Source organism: Mesocricetus auratus, unplaced genomic scaffold (assembly GCF_017639785.1).
Source record: "Mesocricetus auratus isolate SY011 unplaced genomic scaffold, BCM_Maur_2.0 Super-Scaffold_100024, whole genome shotgun sequence".
NCBI classification, from domain to species: domain Eukaryota; kingdom Metazoa; phylum Chordata; class Mammalia; order Rodentia; family Cricetidae; genus Mesocricetus; species Mesocricetus auratus.
In genome coordinates this window covers 22,480,081-22,502,704 of record NW_024429205.1, presented here as the reverse complement: position 1 = coordinate 22,502,704, position 22,624 = coordinate 22,480,081, and the positions used below count along the sequence as shown (strand labels likewise).

The 22,624-nt window shown below is 43.9% G+C and overlaps 1 protein-coding gene across 1 annotated transcript in view; it reads left to right on the top strand.

Moving 5' to 3' along the window:
- Positions 1–22,624, top strand: part of Alk (ALK receptor tyrosine kinase) — a 718,643-nt gene that overhangs the window by 212,599 nt on the left and 483,420 nt on the right. Inside the window, 1 exon segment of the mRNA XM_040730911.1 lies at positions 21,037–21,201. Within this exon segment, the coding sequence (XP_040586845.1) occupies positions 21,037–21,201 (165 nt within the window).

The following is a 22,624-nucleotide window of genomic DNA, read 5'->3' as shown; positions in this document are numbered from 1 at the left end:
ATGTCCTCCATCAGATCCCATGGGATGCTTCAAGAATACAGTTGCTGGGGTTGTGAAAGGGAGTCTGATTACCTTGGGTAATAGAGCCACAGAGACAGATGGTGTTCTCCCTAACTTTAGTTCTCATGTTTTCCCACTCTGGAGATGAGGAATCAGATCAGTATTTTATTATTATTTTTTATGCATGTCTGTGCACTGGTGTGTTTGTGTGTGTATAAGTGCATGTGTGTGAATGTCAGAGGACAACCTTGGGTACTCTCTACCTCTTTTGAAATAGGCTCTCTCATTGGTTTGGATCTCATCAGTTAGACTAGACTGGTTGGCCACTGGGTCCCAGTAACCCTTCTGTCACCACCTCCCCAGCATTGGGATTCTATGAATGAGCTTTCATGCGGGCATTTCACTCAGGTTCTCATACTTGCAGAGCAAACACCCTACTCACTGAGATACACCCCTAGCACCTGGATCAATATTTTAAACAGAATAACCATGGTTTCTTCCCCAGGTGACCAAGACAAAGGATGCTTTCATTTGTTTGCTTTTTTAAACCGTGGTACTTTACGAAACCATCTCCCATGCATTTTTCTCATTTAAGTGGCATTATGAAATTGTAGTCGGAGGAAATTATTTTATATTCCATGTTTACATGAATGTCAATGGAAGGTGAAAGGAGTTCATTATTAGGGCTTTTAAGCCACAGAACGGGTGAACTAAAAATCCTCAGATTCTCTCACCCCATGCTGGGTGTTCTGTCATATCACAAAGTTATTTCAAAGATGAACCATAGGGAACATTCACTCTTCCTGAGTTACCTAGCCTTGGAGCTGTATGATCAGGCTGATGTCTAAATTCTTGACTATCAAGCATTTGATGTCTCTGTGTTGAGACCAATCCTGGCAGGCTAGGCACTAACCTTCCAAGAAGCATGTAGGTTGGGCCACTTGGCACTGTAAACACTCTTATATACTCATGCAATTTTCCATTTTAGACTGTGGTCCTTATGGGTTGCACAGTATCTTTTAAAATGATGACACAGGGATTCATTGGGTCCAGACACCATATGACTTCTGGGCTTATAAGAAGAGAAATCACAGACATAGGTATCCACTAGGCAAACATCCTTTGGCTAAGAATTCAGAGACTGGGTCCATGCTTTGTATTCTAAAGAATGCCAAGGATACTGGCAGGATTACAAACTAAAAAAAAAAAAAAAAAGGTGTGAATTGGAGTTTCTTCCAGAGTTTTAGAGGTAACATGGCTTCGACAAATGCTTGATTTCAAATTTCTTACCCCAGAAACATGGCAGAATAACATTTTTTTACGTTTGTTATTTTTATTTAAATTAGAAACATGCTTGCTTCACATGTCAATACCAGTTTCCTCTCTCTCCCCTTCTCCCCTGCCCCCCCCAATCCACACTGCTTTGCTCAGGGAGGGTGAGGCTCTCCATGGAGGATCCACAGAGTCTGTCATTTCTTTCAGGGCAGGGCTTAGGCCCTCCCCCAAGTGTCCAGGTTGAGAAAGCATCCCTCATTGTGGGATGGGCATGCAAAGTCCATTTGTATGCCAGGGATAAATAATGATCTACTACCCAAAGCCCCCTAGGTTGCCTAGGCCTTCTCACTGACACCCACATTCAGGGGGTCTGGATCAGTACCATTCTGGCCTCTCAGCCATCTCCCCCTTGTTCAGGTCAGCTGTTTCTCTGGGTTTCACCAGTCCATTCTTGACCCCTTTGCTCATCACTCCTCCCTCTCTGTCACTGGCTTCCAGGAGTTCAGTTCAGTGTTTAGCTGTGGGTGTCTGCCTATGCTTCCATCTGTCACAATGGAGGTTCTAGGATGGCATATAAGGTAGTGTCAAACTTATTATCAGGGAGGGGCATTTAAGGTAGTTTCTTCACTATTGCTTAGTTTGCCAGTTGGTGTCATCCTTCTAGATCTCTGGAAATCTCACTAGTGCCAGATCTCTTCTCAAACCTAAAATGACTCTATTATGGTATCTCTCTTTCTGCTCTCCTCTATTCTTCCCCCAATTCAAACTTCCTGCTCCCCCATGTCCTCCTCTCCCCTCCTATTTACCCCCTCTCTTTTTCCTGGCTCCCTCTCCCCTCCCCCCATACTCCCAATCTGCTCAGGAAATCTTGCCTCATTGCAACTTCTCTGGGTTACCGTGCTTATCTCTCTTAGGGTCCTTCCTGTATTCTAGTTTCTCTGGCAGTAGGGTTGTAGGCTGACATTCCACTGATGCAACTCTAAAATCCATAAATGAGTGAGTACATACCATGTTTGTCTTTTTGTGACTGGGTTACCTCACTCAGGATGATTTCTTCTAGTGCTGTCCATTTGCCTGCAAATTTCAAGATTCCATTGTTGTTTTTTTTTTTCTGCTGAGTAGTACTCCATTGTGTAAATGTACCACATTTTCTCTATCCACTGTTCAGTTGAGGGGCATCTAGGTTGCTTCCAGGTTCTGTCTATTAAAAAATAGTGCTGCTATAAACATAGTGGAACAGACGTGATGTCCTTGTTGTATAAATGTGCATCTTTTGGATATATGCCTAAGAGTGGAGTTGCTGGGTCTTGTGGTAGACTGATTCCCGTTTTCCTGAGGAATCTCCATACTGATTTCCAAAGTGGCTGTGCGACTTGGCACTCCCACCAGCAATGGAGGAGTGTTCCCCTTTCACCACAACCTCTCCAGCATAAAATGTCATTGGTGTTTTTGATTTTAGCCATTCTGAAAGGAGTAATATGATATCTAAGAGTTGTTTTGATTTGCATTTCCTGGATGGTTAGGGATGTTGAGCACTTGCTCAAGTGCCTCTCAGCCATTTTAGACTCCTCTGTTGAGAATTCTCTATTTAGTTTTGTAGCCCACTTTTTAATTGGATCCTTTGGTGTTTTGGAGATTTGCTTCTTGAGTTCTTTGTAAATTTTGGAGATCATCCCTCTGTCAGATGTGGGGTTAATGAATATCTTTTCCCATTCTGTGGGCTGCCTTTTTGTCTTGTTGACTGTGTCCTTTGCCTTCTCGGTTTCAGGAGGTCACATTTATTAATTGTTGATCTCAATGTCTGTGCCACTGGTGTTATGTTCAGGAATCAGTCTCCTGTACCAATTCATTCAAGGGTACCCCCCTCCACTTTCTCTTCTAAGAGGTTCAGTGTGACTGGATTTATGTTGAGGTCTTTGATCCATTTGGACTTAAGTTTTGTGCATGGTGATAGACATGGATCTCTCTGCAGTCTTCTGCATGCCAATACCCAGTTATGCCAGCACCATTTGTTGGAGATGCTTTCTTTTTTCCATTGTATAATTTTAGCTTCTTCGTCAAAAACCAAGTGTTCATTCATGTGTGGGTTAATTAAAGGGTTTTTGATTTGATTGCTTTGGTCTAGCTGTCTATTTTTGTGTCAAAACCGAGCTGTTTTCAGGACTATAGCTCTATAATAGAGCTATAAGTCAGGGAGGGTGATGCCTCCGTACCGTTGCTTTGTTGAACAGGGTTATTTTGGCTATCCTGGGTCTTTTGTTTTTCCATATAAAGTTTAGAATTGTTCTTTCAAAGTCTGTGAATTTTAATCGGGATTGCACTGAATCTGTAGATTGCTTTTGGCAAGATTGCCATTTTTACCATGTTGATCCTACCTATCCAAGAGTATGGGAGATCTTTCCATTTTCTGGTGTCTTCTTTAATTTCTTTCTTTAAAGACTCAAAATTCTTTCAATACAGGTCTTTCACTTGTTTGGTTAGCATTACCCCAATGTATTTTATGTTGTTTGTGGCTATTGTAAATGGTAATGTTTTTCTGATTTCTTTCTCAGCCCTTTTATTGTCTGTGTATAATAGGGCTACTGATTTTCTTGAGTTGATCTTGTATTCTGCCACTTTGCTGAAGATATTTATCAGTTGTAGGAGTACCCTGGTAGAGTTTTTGGTCACTTATGTAAACTATCATATCATCTGCAAATAGTGAAATTTTGACCTCTTCCTTTCCAATTTGTATCCCCTTGATTGCCTTCTGTTGTCTTATTGCTCTGGCTAGAGCTTCAAGTACAATATTGAAGAGGTATAGAGAAAGTGGACAGCCTTGCCTTGTTCCTGATTTTAGAGGAATTGCCTTGAGTTTCTCTCCATTTAGTTTGATGTTGGCTGTTGGTTTGCTGTATATAACTTTTATTATGTTTAGGTATACTCCTGTTATCCCAGATCTCTCCAAGACCTTTATCATGAAGGGGTGTTGGATTTTGTCAAAGGCTTTTTCAGCATCTAGTGAGATGATCATGTAATTTTTGTTTCTCAGCTTGTTTATATGGTGGATTACATTGATGAATTTTCTTATGTTGAAACATCCCTGCCTCCATGAGATGAAACTTACTTGATCATGGTGGATGATTTTTCTGATGTGTTCTTGGTTACGATTTGCCAGTATTTTATTGAGTATTTTTGCATCAATGTTCATGAGGGATATTGGTCTAAAGTTCTCTTTCTTAGTTGTATCTTTGTGTGGTTTGGGGATCAAGGTTATTGAAGCCTTATAAAAAGAGTTTGGCAAAGACCTTTCTGCTTCTATTACATGGAATACTTTAAGGAGAATTGGTATAAGATTTTCTTTGAATTTCTGGTAGAATTCTACACTGAGGTCATCTGGACCTGGGCTTTTTTTTGGTTGGGAGATTTTTGATGACTGTTTCTATTTCCTTAGTGTTATAGGTCTATTTAAATTGCTTATCTGTTCTTGATTTAATTTTGGCAAGTGATATGTATCCAGAAAATTGTTCATTTCCTTTAATTTTTTGAATTTTGTAGAGTACAGGTTTTCAAAGTATGACCTGATGATTCTCTGGATTTCCTCAGTGTCTGTTGTTATGTCCCCCTTTTCATTTCTGATTTTGCTAATTTACATGTTCACACTCTGCTGTTTGGGAAGTTTGGATAAAGGTTTCTCTATCTTATTGATTTTCTCAAAGAACCAACTCTTTGTTACATTGATTCTTTGTATTGTTTTCCTAGTTTCTACTTCATTTATTATGCCCTCAATTTGGTAATTTCCTGGCATCTACTCCTCCAGGGTGAGTTTGCTTCTTTTTGTTCTAGAGTTTTCAGTTGTGCTGTTAATTCTCTAGTGTGACTATTCTCCAGTTTCCTCATGTGGGCACTCAGTGCTATGAACTTTCCTCTTAGCACTGCTTGTAAAGTGTTTCAGAAGTTTGGGTATGTTATGTCTTCATTCTCATTGAATCCTAGGAAGTCTTTAATTTCTTGTTTTATTTCTTCTTTGTCCCAGGAGTGGTGCAATTGTGCATTATTCAATTTCCATGAGTTTGTAGGTTTTCTGCAATTTGTGTTGTTGAATTCTGACTTTAAAGCATGGTGGTCTGATAAGATACATGAAGTTATTCCAAGTTTTTTGTACCTGTTGAGGTTTGCTATGTTGCCAAGTATGTGGTCGATTTTAGAGAAGGTCCCATGTGGTGCTGCTGAGATGTACATATATTCTATTGTGTTTGGATGGAATGTTCTATAGATGTCTGTTAAACCCAATTGGGCCATAACTTCTTTTTTTCTTTTTTAAAATTTAAGTTAGAAACAAGTTTGTTTCACATGTTAATCCCAGCTCCTTCTTCCTCCCCTCCTCCCCATCCCTCCCCACCAGGCCCCCCAGTTCCCCACCCAATCTCCACTCTGTTCCCCAGGAAGAATGAGGCCCTCCATGGTGGATCTCCAGAGTCTGTCATGATATCCTTCAAGGTCTAAGCCCTCCTTCAAGAGTCTAGGCTGAGAGATCATCCCTCATTGTGGCATGGGCATTCAAAGTCTATTTGTATGCCAGGGATAAATATTACCCAAGGCCCCATTGATTACCTAAGCCTCCTCACTGACACCCACCTTCAGGCGGTCTGGGTCAGTCCCATGATTTCCACACAGTCATCAATCTGGGGTCCAAGTGCTCCCCCTTGTTCAGGTCAACTGTTTCTGTGGGTTAAACCAGCCAAGTTTAACTCCTTTGCCCATCAGTTCTCCCTTTCTGACACTGGAGTTCAGTTCAGTGTTTATCTGTGGGTATCTGCCTCTGCTTTCATCAGTTGCTGGATGAAGGTTCTGTTTCCCAGACTCTCTGGCAATGAGATTGCATGCTGGCATTCCCCTGACTCATGTCTAAAATCCATAATTAGTTCTTTTGCTTCTTTGTTAAGTTTCTATCTGGTAGTCCTGTCTAGTGGTGAGAGTGTGTGAGGTTTTATGTGTGGTTTGAATTTTAGTAATGTTTCGTTATGAAAGCGGATGCCTTTTTATTTGGGGCATAGATGTTCAGAATTGAGACTTCATCTTGGTGAATTTCTCTTGTGATGAGTGTGAAATGAGCTCCTTCATCTCTTTTGATTGATTTCAGTTTAAAGTTGAGTTTGTTAGATATTAGGATTGCTACCCCTACTTGTTTCTTGGGTCCATTTGATTGGAAAATCTTTTCCCAACCCTTAACTCTAATGTAACTTCTGTCTTTGAAGCTGAGGTGTGTTTCTTGTATGCAGCAAAAGGATGGATTCTGTCTTTGAACTCATTCTGTTAGCCTGTGTCTTTTTATGGGTGAGTTAAGACCATTAATATTGAGGGATATTAATGACCATTGATTGCTCATTCTTGTTTATTTTGGAATGGTTGTTGGTGGTGGAATTGTATATGGATTTCCACCCCTCTTCTCTTCTGGCTGTTGGTAAAGTGGGATTATCTATTGCCTATGTTTTTCTGGTTGTAGTTAACTTCCTTGGGTTGGAGTTTTTCTTCCAGAACTTTCTGTAGGGCTGGGTTAGTGGATATGTATTATTTAAATCTGGTTTTGTTAGGGAATATCGTGTTTTCTCCATCTATATTGATTGAAAGCTTTGCTAGTTATAGTAGTCTGGGTTGGAATCCATGGTCTTTTAGTATTCATAGACTATCTATCCAGGACCTTCTGGCTTTCAGAGTTTCCATGGAAAGTCAGGTATAATTCTGGTAAGTTTGCCTTTATATGTTACTTGACCTATTTCCTTAGTTGCTCTTAATATTCTGTCTTTACTCTGTATGATTGGTGTCTTGATTATTATGTGTGAGGAGACTTTTTGTGGTCCACTCTATTTGGTGTTCTGTAAGCTTATTGTAACTTCATTGGCATGTCTTTCTTTAGGTTGGGAAAGTTTTCTCCTATGATTTTGTTGAATATGTTTTCTGTCCCTTTGAGGTGGTTTTCTTCACTTCTATACCTATTATTCTTAGGTTTGGTCTTTTCATGGTGTCCCATATTTCCTCGATATTTTGTGTTAGGAATTTGTTAGACTTAAGATTTTTCTTTGGTCAACGAATCTATTTCTCCTAGTGTATCTTCAGCACCTGAGAGTCTGTCTTCCATCTCTTGTATTCTGTTGGTTATGCTTGCATCTGTAGTACCTGACTTGTTTGCCCAGCTTTTCATTTTTCAGCCTTCCTTCAGACTGTTTTTTTTTATTGTCTCTATTTCAGCTTTCAACCCTTGCACTGTTTCTTGCATTTTTTGTTTTGTCTTTTCCTCCCTTACTTGCATTTTTGGATTTTTTTGTTTTTTTTTCTTGCATTTCTTGCAATTTTTTTTGGTTTGGTTTTTCCTTCCATTTCTTTTCTTTTCTTTTTTTTTTTTTTTTTTTGGTTTTTGAGACAGGGTTTCTCTGTATTGTTTTGGAGGCTGTCCTGTAAGTAGCTCGGTAGACCAGGCTGGCCTTGAACTCACAGAGATCTGCCTGCCTCTGCCTCCCGAGTGCTGGGATGAAAGGCGTGCGCCACCAACGCCCGGCCTTTCCTTCCATTTCTTAAGGGGATTTTTTCATATCCTCTTTGAGGGCCTCTATCATTTTCATATAATTGTTATTAAGGTCATTCTCTTCTGCTTCATCTGCATTGGGGTATTCAGGTCTTCCTGGTGTGGCGTTTCTAGACTCTTATGGCGTCATATTTGTTTTTCTGCTGCTGAGTGTGCTTTTATATGGTCTCTTTCCCATCCCTTCTTCTAATAGGTGCAGGAAAAGCCTCTTCCTCTCTTGGTGGGTAGAGGACCTGGGTTTCCTTTTGGTGGGTGCAAGTAAATCCAATACTCTCTGGCCTCTGCTCTCTATCCTGTACCCTCTGCCCTGAGTGGGGGCAGGAGTAGACTGGCTCTCTCACCAGGCTCCTGGTTGCTTAGTCCTCCAGGGGTAGTTGACCTGGCTGCTGTTTCCAGGCCAAGAGATCCAAGAGAGGAAGAGCAGGAAGGAGTCAGGACAAAGATGGAGGCCAGGAGCTCACCTCTGCCCTCTGCCCTCTGCCCTGAGAGGGGGTAGGAATAGACCGGCTCTCTCAGCAGGCTCCTAGTCGCTTGGTCCTCCAGGGGCAAGTGGACCTGACTGCAGTGCCCAGGCTAGGAGATCCAAGAGAGGGTCCGCAGGAGGAAGTCCAGACCAAGATCAACATTTTCTTACTTTAAGGAGTCCAATTATTTGGGGTTTGTTATGACATCCCTAAAAATGAAGTTCAAGCTAACATCCATCCTCCACTACCCCAAATCTACAACTTTGATTCTCACTAAATGAAATATTCCTCCTGACACCTGAGTTTGCAGAAGACATTGTTGGGCTTTGAATAAAAGTTCTATTGAAACTTTGTCTTCTTTCGGGACCAGAGGGTACATTCTAATTTAGGGACTGGTGCTTTTGAAAAGAAAAATTAGACTTTTTAATTACTTTCCCTGCTACACCACCATCTGACCTGTTACTGTATCAATTTCTTTGATTGAAAAGACTGGATCAATTAAATATATCTCTCAAAATTTAACCTAACACGGAATCAAAAGTGGAAAACAGAAGGGTCCTCCAGCTCCCCTGTGGGAATTACTTCAGAGCACTACAGGAAGTCAGTTGGATCACATTTCTGGAATTACATATTTCACGTGACTGCTTACAATGATCCATTCTGGCCTCCAAAAGCCTGCCGTCACTGAAAGGCAGCCCCCAGCCTCCCTCATGAACCGTTGTCATGGCTGAAAGCTTCCTGAGGGCTCTTCTACCCTGTCCAGGAGATCCTTTTGTATTCCTTTCCCAGCCTTGTTCCACTGAGCTGAGAAATCAAGTTACTTCCTAGCTCACACATCTGTATTCTTATCTGCAAGATGGCAGAAAAAGGCCTCTGGATGCATTCACCAACACCCTGCTCCCTCCCCTGAGTCCTAGAGGGAATAATAATGCCAGAAGTCATACAAGACCCAAGAACACAGACCATCTGTCACTTCAAGGCCATGACCTGCTGGGAGCCAATGGAATCAATCCACAAAAATTCAATAGAAAGCAGCTGGCTTGGAAGAAGGATGTTTAAAATGCTCCTCTTAGTCATATGCCTTTAAAATGAAGATGCATAAAGGCAGTGAATAAATATGAATGAACGTTTTTATGTAAAGGCGCATTGAGCAAAGGAGAGGCAAAAAGGAAAAAATGTCTGCATAAAAGAGCAGAGAATGATTGACCAACTAGCATAAATATGAGAAAATCAGGTCCTGAGAAATCCACTGAAAATACTTGTCATAGACAGAGAAGAAAAAGAGATAGGAGAGAGGGAGGGGGAATGAATCACCATGACTAACTGAGCTCCTATTTTCACATATCTCTTGTCCTGCTACCATGTTTTGCCCCTGGACGTGCAGCCCCCCAATACCCATGCCAATCTTGGCCTTTCTCTTGATTATTGTTGCATATTTGCATGACCCCAACTTACTGCGTTTCTAGCAACACAGGGAATGAGTATGAGCGTTCATTATTGAGCGCCCACTACGCCATGTAGCCACTAAATGTCACTGGGAAGGTTAAGTGGCGTCTCTTCCTTCAAGGGACTCTGGAGGAAGAGGTAGCCTGCCCGTTGTATGATAAGTGCAGCTATGGAGGGATGTTCAAACCGCTCTGGGACAGAAAGGCAGAAGATCCAGTTCTTAGAGGGCTTAGAGAGGTAGACATTGCAGAGATGGGGACAACTAAGCTCTACACCTTGGACTCCAGGAACACTGAAGAGACCAGTGATGAGGGCAATCTGGGTAAGGAGAACACAGACATAAAGACATAGGCAAGACCAGGATGGGCTTTGTGCTGCACCATGTAGATGAACTGGAAGGGGCAGCAAGGACAAGATCAGAGAAATAGCTGCTTCTGAATGTGTTCAGAGGTAAGACCTGAACCTCTCTGTGTGAAAGCATGGCTTCAGAGGGTTTGGTGTTGTGAATAAGTCACCATAGACTCACATATTTGAATACTTAGTCACCAGGGAATGGCACTACTAGAAAGAATTAGAAAGATTAAGAGGTGTGACCTTCTTGGATAAAGTGTGTCACTGAGGGTGGGCTTTGAGGCTTCAAAAGCCCATGCCAAGCCCAGTGCCTCTCTGCCTATGGACCATGATAAAGCTCTCAGCTACTGCTCCAGCACCTGCCTGCATGCTGCCATGCTCCCCAGGATGACGATAATGAACAAAACCTCAGAACTATAAGCAAGCCCCAGTTAAGTGCTTTCTCTTATAGGAGGTGCCGTGGTCATGGTGTCTCTTCACAGCAATAGGACAGTGACTAAGACAGAGAGAGAGCAGGGAGAGGGACATCAGGGTCATGGCAAAGAGCCTTCTTCTGGAGCATCCACTTGAGTGACAGAGAAGAAGAGAAACATTTAGCAATAAGAGGGGCACCCAAGGCATCAAGAGAGAAAGAGGAGGTGGGAAGATTCATGTTGGACACATTACATCTGAAATAACCTCAGGATGTCTAGGGGGAAATGGCCAGTGGAGGATTGGGAAGTCTTTATTCCCTCTTATCAAGCTGTAAGAATTACATTCAGCAGTCATGAGCAAGGTGCAGAGTTTTATTTTGACAGCTTTGGACACCTGAGCTATTGTATCAGAATATTTCTAACCAACCTAGAAAGGGAAGTGCCCAAAGCATATGCAGAAAAATGACTGATGGACGTGAGAGGAAGCCCTCTTCAAATGAAATATTTTGTCAGGAGTCACTTCAGATGCAAAACCACACATCAGAAGAGACATCTCCTGTGTAGGACGTTAGCCAGACTATTTAGAAAGAATGATTAGAATAATTTCATCTGTGAGAAAGCCATAGGAATTGTGAGTGGTCCAGGGCCCACAGCTGTCTGGTCAGATAGCTTCATCTGAGGAAGGGAAGGCCCAGAGGTGCCCGTATTTTCTGCAGGGCAGTGGCAAAGTGGAGATTGAAACCTAGGATGCCTCTTGGCAAACCATACCTTACCTCTCTATGGTAGTGGCATGGCAATAGCTCTTTCTGTGCCTGCATTCACATGAAATTCTTTATAAATCAGCCCCAATTATTGCTTTACCAATCTCATTATTTGGATATCATGGGTTTCTGTCAGCCCAGCAGAGTTGTGTTGCTCTAAGAAGTGCTTCTGTGTGCAGCAGTGACCTCCTTGTAGAGATGAGCTCCTTGCCAGGCTTAGTGTAGGTACCTCATAGCCACCTGGGGAACATCACAATCTCGATTCTGGGGTTACTGCACTGCCAGTTAAGCTTGAGAGTCACGGGCATATACTTTATAGCTCCTTGCCACACACTGTAACACTCCCATAACCACTGCACGGACAGTCTTCCAGAACTTGCCCAAAGACAAAATACAGAGCAATGGGGAAAAGGCAGCCAGCCTGGGTCTTGGCTCCCATTCTTGTGAGTCTTCTTACTTTCAGTCATAGCCCTACTTTCTTTGGTTCTCCCCCACCCCCATACATGAGGAGCTACAAGTGACCAGTGTCTTTTGGGAGAGGGCGGATCGGATGAGATCCTGCATTGGTCCCAATCCCAGAAGTCAGTCCTGGACAGAGGCACACATGGAAAAAGTCAAATGGACTCACACATACACACATGCAAATATGTATATACTTATAACAATAATAACCAAATAAGAGATCATTCATTGGGGGGAGTGAGATGAGGCTGTACTGAGTCTGCATCCTTTAAGAGTAGACATGGCAAGCCTCACTCATCAGTTGGCCTGCAAGTATGTGACAGGTAGAGAACATGCCGAGGTGGCCTGGCCTTCATCTGTTAAAATATTGTCACCAACTGGGAACCCTCAGCCTTGCTTGCAACACTCAGCAGATTCCGCCTCTCCAGAGACACAGTAGTAAGTGAGAGAAGCAAGTTGCATCTTCCCAGGTCTTCCTTGTGCACCAGCTTTCTCCTGTTGCCATGGATGCCACATGGCCCAGAGCTTTTCTCCTGGCTTCTCATCTGAGGAATCTCAGTCACAGAGATCCATTTAGAGAGGTGTCACATTGACTGGTGGTGCTAAGGTTTCACCATATCCCCTGAACGCTTGTTTATCCAGTCTGAGACCTTCCACTTCACCCGCATCCACACTCAAAGAGAGAAAGAGCATGCCCAAATGTTTCCTACAAGCTGCAAGATCACTGAGCTGGAAGACCAACATGAACTCAAGCCTCAGCCCTCTGACTTTCCTAGACTGAATGAAGTCCATGCCATCCTGGCCAAGTCACCTGACTGTCTCACGCCTCAGTTTTCCCTTTATAAAACGAGGAGGCTGGGCTTGTTAATTTCATAATACCTGCAATTTTTAATTACTTACAGTATTTTTTCTGAGATTAAGAGCAGACTCTCATTTTTTTTTCTGTCTACGGATTATGTAGATGGAGACATTGTGATGCCCACAGATGAGAGAAATGAAAACTAAGCTTTCTGTGCTGTCTACCACCACCCTGTGCATGCATGCTCACGCACCCCCCTCCCGAGGTTGTGCTTATGTAACTGATTGATTAAAGGAGACTTGGCCCATCTTCTCTACAGCTTGACTGCGAGCAAAACAGATGTCTTGAGTTGAGTGATTGGTTCCCAGATGCATCCTAGGACACAGGACAATGGGAAAGGAGTGAGTGATTTCACGTTCTGGGGCCCCATGACAAATGAGAGGTGGGTGTGAGTGAGGGGTGGAGAGGGGCCGGGTTGGGTATTCAGTGTTATGAAGTGAGTAGCCAGATGTTGATGGCAGCTGGTAGATTAATACCAAAGGTGACTGGTGGGCCAAGTATCCCTTTAGGAAATTAACCAGGAAGAAGAAGTAGCAGTCCTTAATCATCTAAGCCTGGGATGGAAGGAAGAACTCCCAGCTTCCTGCTGCCCAGCTGGTAAGAGCCATGTTAGAGAACTTGCTTTGGCCACCTTCCCAAAGGGGGCGATCAGCCTTACTTAGCATGGTAGTTATAAGAGAAAATTGAAATTGCTTTATTTTGCCACTTCATTTCCTGATTAGGAAACGGAGCTCTATGCAGATTAAAAGTCATGCATGAGGTTGCATGATCTCAGCTGAGGTCTTCCAGATGAAGCATTGAGTGATGAGCACTTGCTCATCCCTCTGCCTCACACCTCTGAATGAAATAAGGTGTTTGGCACAGTCTTGCCCTCAGCACTAAACATCCAATGCTACTGTTGACCAGTTTACCCACCTAAAACTAGCCGTGGTGGAAATCTCTTGGTTTCATTGAGAGACCCTGTCTCAATGAACAAGTACGACAGTGATGGAGGATGATTCCCAACACTAACCTTGGGCTTCCACATGCACATGTGTGTGTACACATGTGTACACACTTGCGTGTGCACCCGCACATGCATCCACTGTACCCACATCCAAAAGGATGCCCATTCCTATAGAAAGTCAACCTGTATGCACCTCACCATACCAGTATCCAGTGAATGCTTATTACATTTATGGCTCCTCATGAAAATCCATGGCAAAGTCTCTGCCTTAATCCCCATTGTGTGTCTGAAAAGAGCGAAGAACAAAGATAGAAAATGGTTTTCCCTGTGAAACATGACTGGCAAGTGACAAAGATAAGTTTTAAACGTGTCTTTAAAAAGCCTGATGTCAGGCAGAGTATATGCCTCTACATACTTGTACTATCTTCCCAGACATCTTGGTGCCTCTTACTACAGGCGTTGATAGAAAACAGAGGAAGGGGCTCCCATTATAGTCAACAGCTCCTTGAGTTCCACAAGTCAAGGACAAAGTAAAGCCAGGGTAGTGTGTAAGCATCTAAGAAAGGATGTGAGCATCTACCCATGTAGATAAAAAAGGCTATCCAGGGGGTGAGGAGACAGGTTAGTGGTTGAGTGTTTGCCACACAACTGTGAGGACCTAAGTCAGGACCCCAGAGAGCACATAAATGTCAGGTGGCTGTGACAACCTGCCTGGAATTCCAGTCATGGAAGGCAGAGAGCAAACTGCCCAGTTAGACTAACCATATCTGTGGGTAAGGTGTAAAATCAATTGGGAATGATTTGCAGTATCAAATCTTGGGCCTTCATATTGCACACATACCCATATGCATATGTTTACATACATGCACAGATACACAGACACACAGACACAGACAGACAGACACACACACATACACACACACATACACACATACACACACGGAGGAGAAAGTATATCTTTGTCCATTACCTTATGTGAGTTCATAGAGTTCATTGGAGACGTATTTTAATCATCATCATTCATGCTAACATGCTCCCTTTTGTACACATAAAAAAACCCAAGCCTCAAATGTTTAAATGAATTGCCCCAAATCACAAGACTAATTTGGCACAGTGCTGGGAGACATTCCAGGAACTTTCTGGTGAACTTTCCCCTTCCCTCCCAGCCCAGTGTGTCCCCTCATACCATTCCCACTGTAGCTTCTGGCCTGTGAACAGACCTTCTCACCAGCAGGGAGCTTCCAGCAACCATCAAAGAGCAGTTTATTGGCAGAGGAGCAGATTTATTCCGAGAGAACCCTAAAAGCCTTCCTAGAGATGAATTGAGCCATCCAATCATTGGGAGATATTTGAAACGTGGCCATGTGTAGTTTTGCCAGTTTATTCCAGAAAAAAACAACAACAAACACCAATGGATTTTTTGAGACTTTTCCTAATTGTATAAGTTATTGCTTTGTTTGTTTGTTACCCAAAGCTTTAAGTAATTATAATAAAAATCACAGGGTTTTAGTACCATTTCTGCAACCCACCCACTGTGCACCTCAGATGGACCCCAAAGTTCCCCGTGCTCTTAGGGTCTACAATTTAGAGTTATTTACAGACCCCTGAATAAAATGAGACATTGGCTTATGCCACAGGATTGGCAGCTTCTGGGGCTGTTCCCTTGAGCTGGTATAGTACTGAAGGACTGATGGTTTAGGGAATGCGGGTTTCTCCTGTTCTGATTAATGAGCTGTGGCTTCAAATTCAGATGCCTCTAAAAGCCAATGGCAAGAGCATGACCACATGCCCCTGATATCTCATGTGGTTTATTATTAAATGCACAAAGCCGACTTCTCAAGAACACACTGGAATGTCTACGCTGTGAAGTCAGCCAGCCCAGCTAGATGTGCCAATCAATGGAGCCCTGAGAAGTAAGAACTGGTGGTCAGTGACCATGACATTCAGGTAGCTCAGGCTTAGCACTCCTGGAGATGTGGCATTCAAAAGGCCCTCACCAAGTGTGGGAATAGCCTTTGTATTGTGTGAAGGACTCTGACTAGTGACATACACAACTCAGGGTTAGCCTTTCCCTTGCATGGATCTAAGGGCTTGTCCAATAGAGGAAAATGTTGTGATCACAAATGCCATTTACTCCAAGTTCTATAGGTCTCTGGCTCTGGGCTTGTTGCTTAAAGGTGATATTACCTGCCATATGGTACAAAAGAATTCTAAAAAGGGCCATTTGCCATCAAAAAAGCTGTTTCTCATGATAAACTGGAATCTGTACTAGGATGGGTGTGGCCATGCAAACTATCTACCAAAGTCTGTTGACAAGTTGTCCCTGAGTCAAGGCCCTAGGTCAATGGCCAGCCTGAGTTCTGAAACACTCTTGACAGAGAGGAAGAGTCAGTGTCATGGGGTGAATTCTACAACATTTGCGTCTTAACTTTGTGGGTAAAGTGCTCTTCAAAACCCCTGCTATGCCTGAGGTCACCTAGAAAAATGGCTGGTTTTGAGGGAATGTCTTGAAAACTAAAGATGGTTTCTGGTTCCCTGCCTTGAAATTGAACCAAATATGATTTAGAAAGCCTGTGGGAAGTCTCTGCATTAACAGGTTGAAGATTTAAGAAACCCAAAGGGCAATTTGAAGAACCTCAGGATGATCTGGATACCAAGGAGGACTGATGGACTTTCTAAGCCCAACCAAGGGGAGATCCAGTGTCTGAGATACCAGCTCTCCTGTAGTTGTTTTGTGGTGTTGTTGTAGTGAGCACCGAGGACCCCATCCCTTGAGTGTCTTTTCCTGTTATGTGGCTTGGGATAAGAAGCTCCCACCTCTGTCTTAACTGTATAGGGTTAGGCATGACTGTTTTGTTGTTGTCTGTCTCACATTTTGCTAGAGACCAGATTTCCACCCATCTCCACCCCCAGATTCAGACTGTTTAGAGCAGGTGGCTGTTGCCAACCCCTCCAGGCATCTGTTATGTAGCGTGGCTCTGATCAGTTATCACACATTTTCCTGAATGACAGCATTCCACACTGAAGCAATGTTTTGGACTTGCTGTTAGTATATTTGGGTTTTCAAATGTGGCCCTTATCCTGGTAAGTTTTAGGGTATAGATACAGCACATACACACACACACACACACACACACACACACACACACACACCATAGGGGAAGACAGGGGAGGGGGGAAGAAAGGAAGGGAGGGAAGGAGGGAAGGAGGGAGGGAGGGAGAGAGAGGAACTTGTTCTTGTCTTGACCTGTTGTAAAACTTGCTGAGGTTCCACGAATCATTCTTTAAGAATCTAGAGGGGGAAAGGTCCCCTTTGAGTGTCACACACCTGTAGCCTCCTTCCAGTGCTAGTGACTGATGTCTGTAGGTCCGTAGATTTGGTTGTGAGATCAGGAAGAGCTGCAGCTGTGGAGCTGGAGGCTCAGTGAGCACCGAAGATGATGAGTGCTTCAGGGAAGAATGCTCTTTTTCTTCCATTTTTACATGCAGAAGTGCAGGTTTAGAGAATGACCCTCCTAGGTTCCTTCAGCTGCTGTGGGCAGGACCTAGAGCCATCATGACTGTGCCCTTCCAAAGACTTATTTTTACAGTACTTCATGTTCCTCCCAGCAGGGTGATAATTTCTAGAAGGTTCCACTATCTTTCTACCATGAAGGAATTGATAAGAAAGACCAGTATCAGGCATCAGTGATTGATGGTAGCTGCACACTCAGTGGTTTGGAATGGTATCTCCCTTTCTGTCTTTTATAGTTTTAATTGGCACATGATAATTGGTTTTTTTTTTCCTCTCATTGTCATTTTTCAGTGGTCATCGTCTCATAGGCCAAATGGATATGTGCAGTAAGGCTGAGGTCTCTACATCCTTGTGAAGGTCACAGTGGCTGCAAAGAGCCTGGTATTGAGGAACAATAGATCTGTCCCCTGAGGGTGGCACAGAAACCTGAAGCTGTGAGCAGTGGGACAGAGTTTAAATTCAAGTGCAGCCATCTTCACAGTGTTCTCGGTGTATTGGTTACTTTCTTCTTTGCTGTCACCAAACTCTTGATGAGGGGTCATGGGAGGAAGGAAGGTTTGTTTTGATTCACAGTTTGAGGGGGGTACAGTTCATCATGGAGGCAAAGACATGGCGGCCATTGAGCTTGAGGTGATTGCCACAGTGCCCTCTGGTTGTGAAGCAAAGAGAGATGGATGCTGCTGCTCTACCAACTCTCTCCTTTCTCTTCAGCCAAGGAGCCCAGGGCACGGTGCCACCCTCACTTGGGGTATCTTCCTTCACGGTGTCCCCTCTAGGATCACCCCACAGGCACACCCAAAGATGTGCCTCCTTAATGCTCCAAGTGTTGTTTATTCTGATAACTCAACAGTTGAAATTAGCCACCACACTCAAACATTACTTAATTTGACCTCTGGTCCTTGGTTTTGATTCTGAAGCAGTGGTGGAATGAGCAGAAAACCCTGGATTTACAGTGTGCTCCAGCCTTGGGTCTCACTTTGGCTCTCTATGGAGGTGGGAACGGGCAGCCATCTTCCTAAAAGTAACCTTTCTTAGCTCTAGTTTCCTTGTCTACAGAGGAGAAAACATCACTCACTACTCAGTGTTGCTCTGTAGATTAAATATGGTTGACAGGGAAATGTCCTTAGAATGGTCCCAGCAGATAACCTGAGGGGTTACTAGATAAGATTTCCAGTCTCTTCCCTTGGTGTGGACATGCCCGGCCTTTAAAAGGTCAGGTATGTTGATGAATCCCTTGAATGCTTTTTGTGAAGAGAGCTTAGAGCTCCTGCCTCATAGGCCCTGAGTCAGAAGAGGGCAAAAGAGAGGTCTTTAAGAAATACCCTGTAACTAGGATCTTTGAAAAGACCCAAGGAAGGGAGTCTTTCCTGGTGTTGTTAGACAAAATGATCCCCAGATATTGCCTAAAGATATTAAAGGTAGTTTAGGAGAGAAAAAAGAGCAACCTGTCTCTCAATGTTTTATAAGAAATTAAATCAGAATGTAGAAAAATCCAATTCAGTTTTGCCCAAAATGAGCAGCAATATTAACTCCATTCCTATTTAAAGCCGGGAAGTACAGCTGTGATAGCTAAGGGGCGGCCTGCCTCCAAGCAAGAATTTCAAAACAAACTCATTTGATGATGGGGCATTTGCATAGCCTGCTTTACTAGGGAAGGTTTGACCCAAACATAGTAGATTATCACACTCCCCAGAGGCCAGACATCCCAGAATTGATGCTGCTCAGTCTGTGGTCTGTTTTCCTAATATGTACACAGGCACATTTGCCAGGCAGTGTCTGATTTGGCACAGCACACCTCTGTCTCAGAAATGGGATATCTTTATTTGGAGAAGAATAGATGCAATAGATGATAGTTGGGGAAGCTGAAGCTTTGGGGAAGCATCGGTAATTGTCACTGTGGGGTGGGTGGCTGCTATCTTTTTCATTGCATCTTTTCACATTCACAAATGTGAATGGAGATTTTGGACTCTCTCTTCCAAAACCATGTGTAATGGCCATGCCATTCATTTTGAGACCATTTTGGTATTGCGAGGTACCAAACATAGTCCCAGTTTTCTCCTGCTGTTCTGATACCAAAGTAAGGTGCCTGGCAAGCCAGTGCTGAAGATTAGGGGCTGACGATGAGGCTCAGTTAGCTTAGTGCTTGCCCAGAATGCACCTGGTCCTGGGTTTGCTCACCAGTACCACATACACAAGGATTGTATGCCTATAATCCTAACACCCAGCAAGTGGAAACAAGACTTCTTAATCACAGGCAAGTTGGAATTCAAATGGGATGCATGAGATTCTGGAGGGAGGGAGGGAGAGAGAGAGAGAGAGAGAGAGAGAGAGAGAGAGAGAGAGAGAGAGACAGACAGACAGACAGACACACACACACACACACACACACACAGATTAACAAAACCAGCAATAATTCCTCCATACACACACTAGCAACAGCAGAATTGCAGCCCTCAGAGGCAGGCAGACCATCTTCATACAAAGGCAACAAGTGACATGTCAACACAAGCAAGACAGCATCTCCCCATTATGAAGGGGAATTGTCTGCACCATGAAAGGGTGAGTGGCATTGACCTTAGAACCACAGGATACAGCTTCTGGACAGCTACTGGGAAACATAAAACAAATCTCTATTGCCAGAAGCAGAAAGACACTTAATAGAAGTGTAATTGAGAGTTTTTTTTTCTCCCTTTTAACTTAGATAGTTCGCTGTGTTGTTGGGAATTACTTAAGTCCCACTCCCAGAGAGGGTCAGCCGCCCACAGATATGATTACAGGACCATCCAGCAACTGGCAGCTTGTGCCAGAATTATCCCCACTTCTGGCTACATTCTGAAATTCCCAGTACCAGGCTTCTCTTGGAGATGGAAACAGTGGCCCCAGAGCAGCTGTTTAAAGGCACCAGTGTTAATTGGGAGTTAGCACCCATTAGCAGGACCACAGATTGATTTATCAAATTAGCAACAACCCCCCCAACCCCAAAAGCAAGGACTTTGGAATCTTACAGAAGCTAAATTGAGAAAGAACTTCAAAAAACATCTGGCCATGCTCTTCTATTTGAAGAATATGAGGCCCAGAGATGGTAAACGACTTGTAGAAGGTCAGCAGCCAGTCAGGAACACAGGCAGAGTGCCAGCTTCACTAGGCAGGTATTTCCAGGATCACCACAGTCTGTAAACCCTTTGTTTTGCTGATAAAGTCCACACCCGAAAAGGCATCCTCTGTGAGCCTATTAGCGAGCTCTGAGAAGCTGTCCATGCAAAGTGTTTCAATTATGTTAGATACTAGACAGTGAAAAGGAGAGAAAAGAGATGCTGAGCGGCCCATGTGCCCCGAATGTGAGGCAAGCAAACAGTGCCTCACAGAGTGATGTCCTCCTCTCCCCCACACAGGACAGCATGAGCACATTGTCCCAGGGCAAGGCTTCTTCCTGCCGCCTTTCCCTAGGTCTCTATACTCAGTGGCTGTTCCTTGTGCTCCTTCAGGAGAGAGTCAGCCAGGACCCACTCATAGTGTTGGCCCAAGTGGGAGATGCTGGGATGGCAAAGCAAGGCTAGGAGTAACATGTGAGTTTGCTTCAGTCAGGGGCTCTCAATCAGGCAGGGCAGGACCTGCCCATGTCTTCTGCTGCACATACTTCTTAAGGCTTACAACATCACTTCCAGTGAGCAGGGAGGAGGGGATGGAAAGCCAGAGAGCTGGTAAGTACCAGAGGCAGACTCAAATTCAGACAACTTGCTCTAACTGGCTGTGCTCACCCAGAATGAAGACTTCTCCCTGTTCCCACAACAAGCACAGCCACTCATTGTCCCATAACAGGGGTTTGGGGAAGGACATCTTTTCTTTCCTATCAGTAGCCTGGATACGGTCACTGATGGAGTGGTACTTTACCTCTCCTGGACAGGTAGAGGCTGTGGATGAGGTGCTGGCCCCCTAGAGGGCAGGGGAACAGCTTGTTCCAGTGACCTTCCTTGTCATTGCAGGTCTGGAGTGCAGCTTTGACTTCCCCTGTGAGCTGGAGTACTCCCCTCCTCTCCACAACCATGGGAACCAGAGCTGGTCCTGGCGCCGTGTGCCCTCTGAGGAGGCCTCGCAGATGGACTTGTTGAATGGGCCAGAGGCAGAGCGTTCTAAGGGGACGCCCAGAGGTAAGGGGGGGGGGAGTGTCCTGGGTGGGCATGGACAAGGCTCAGCTGCCCATTTCCTTTCCCAACCCTGCTCTGCCATTGACTCCTTGAAAATACTCATTGAATATCTGTGCTTCTCCATGGCTCCTTGACCCAGGCAAGGGAACACGTAAGTCTAAGTTTAAGATTAATCTAGTCCTTTATTCTTACCAAGTAATAGAGTAGGATTCTAGAACTCTTCAACATAGATTTCCCAAGGTAAGACACTGAATAACATGTTGATCTGTTTGTCCATCTGGAATGGGGTTGCCAAGGAAAGCCTGAGTCACTTGGTTGATTTGAATTTCTAAAGAAAATAAGTACTTTTTTTTAGTATGTCTCAGGTGATGTTTGGAATGTACTTGGACCAAAACCTATTCCAATCGTATGGAAGACTTCAAGTGTGTTCTGCATTTTTATTAGCTGAATCTGCCAGTCTCAATGGGGAAGGTGCCGTACAACTGGGTTAAATGTGTGTTTCGGAGTCATTCATGAATATTCAGGCCGCGTGCTTGTTTTGCATGGTGCTTTCAGCAGTCCCGAGCTGTTTATGACTATCGCCTGCCAAACTTAAAGGACCCGAAGAGTAGATACTGAATCGTGGTCCTGGTTACACATTTGGATAGTCTTTACAGGGAGATGTGAAAACATTAAGCACCACTCCAGCCTTCTGGACTCTCTATCCAAGCTGACCCAATTCCTTGGACACAGAACACTCTGCTGGCCCTTAAATTGACAACATGGGTTCTGGTTTTTAGGAAGAGGTGAAAACCAAAATGGGAATGGACACAAGTAGGCCTTGCCTTCCTTCGCCACTCTGTTGGATTCAAAATTAGTGAGGGGAAAGGCAGGAATCTGAGGAGGGGAGTGACTGGGCCAAGACCACACAGCTTGCACTTTCATGGGCAGGTCTACATGTCTCCCATGTGAGTGCCAAGCAAGGGCTCTTTCTGCCATGTCATGTTTCTATGTCTGTAGCAAAAGCTACGACCAGAGCCTGTATTGAAGCCAAGTTCTTGGGAATGATTATCATGGGCTCACACATCTGCAGTCTATCAGGGACAGGGCTCATGTGAGCCGAAAGAGGTGACGTAACAGTAATTAGTGCTCTTGGATTTGTCCTATACATGTGTCATCCTTAAACTGTGTCATCACAACAGACCTACTAGGTACAATCCCTTCCTTTGCATTCTTCGGAGACTCCTTTCCTGCTTCCATGACCATGTGATAGTTTGAGGTTGATTTGTGCTTTTAGCTGCCCTTTCCTGGCTGTTGGTGTCTGGTCTGTGTGAGAGCATTTGTATGTAAATTGTAACCGGACAATGCACAGTAGTTTATAAAGAAATTATAGAAAGTATTGCCATTGCCAAAGATCCCAAGTCAAGAGATCTGAGGCAAGGCCTAG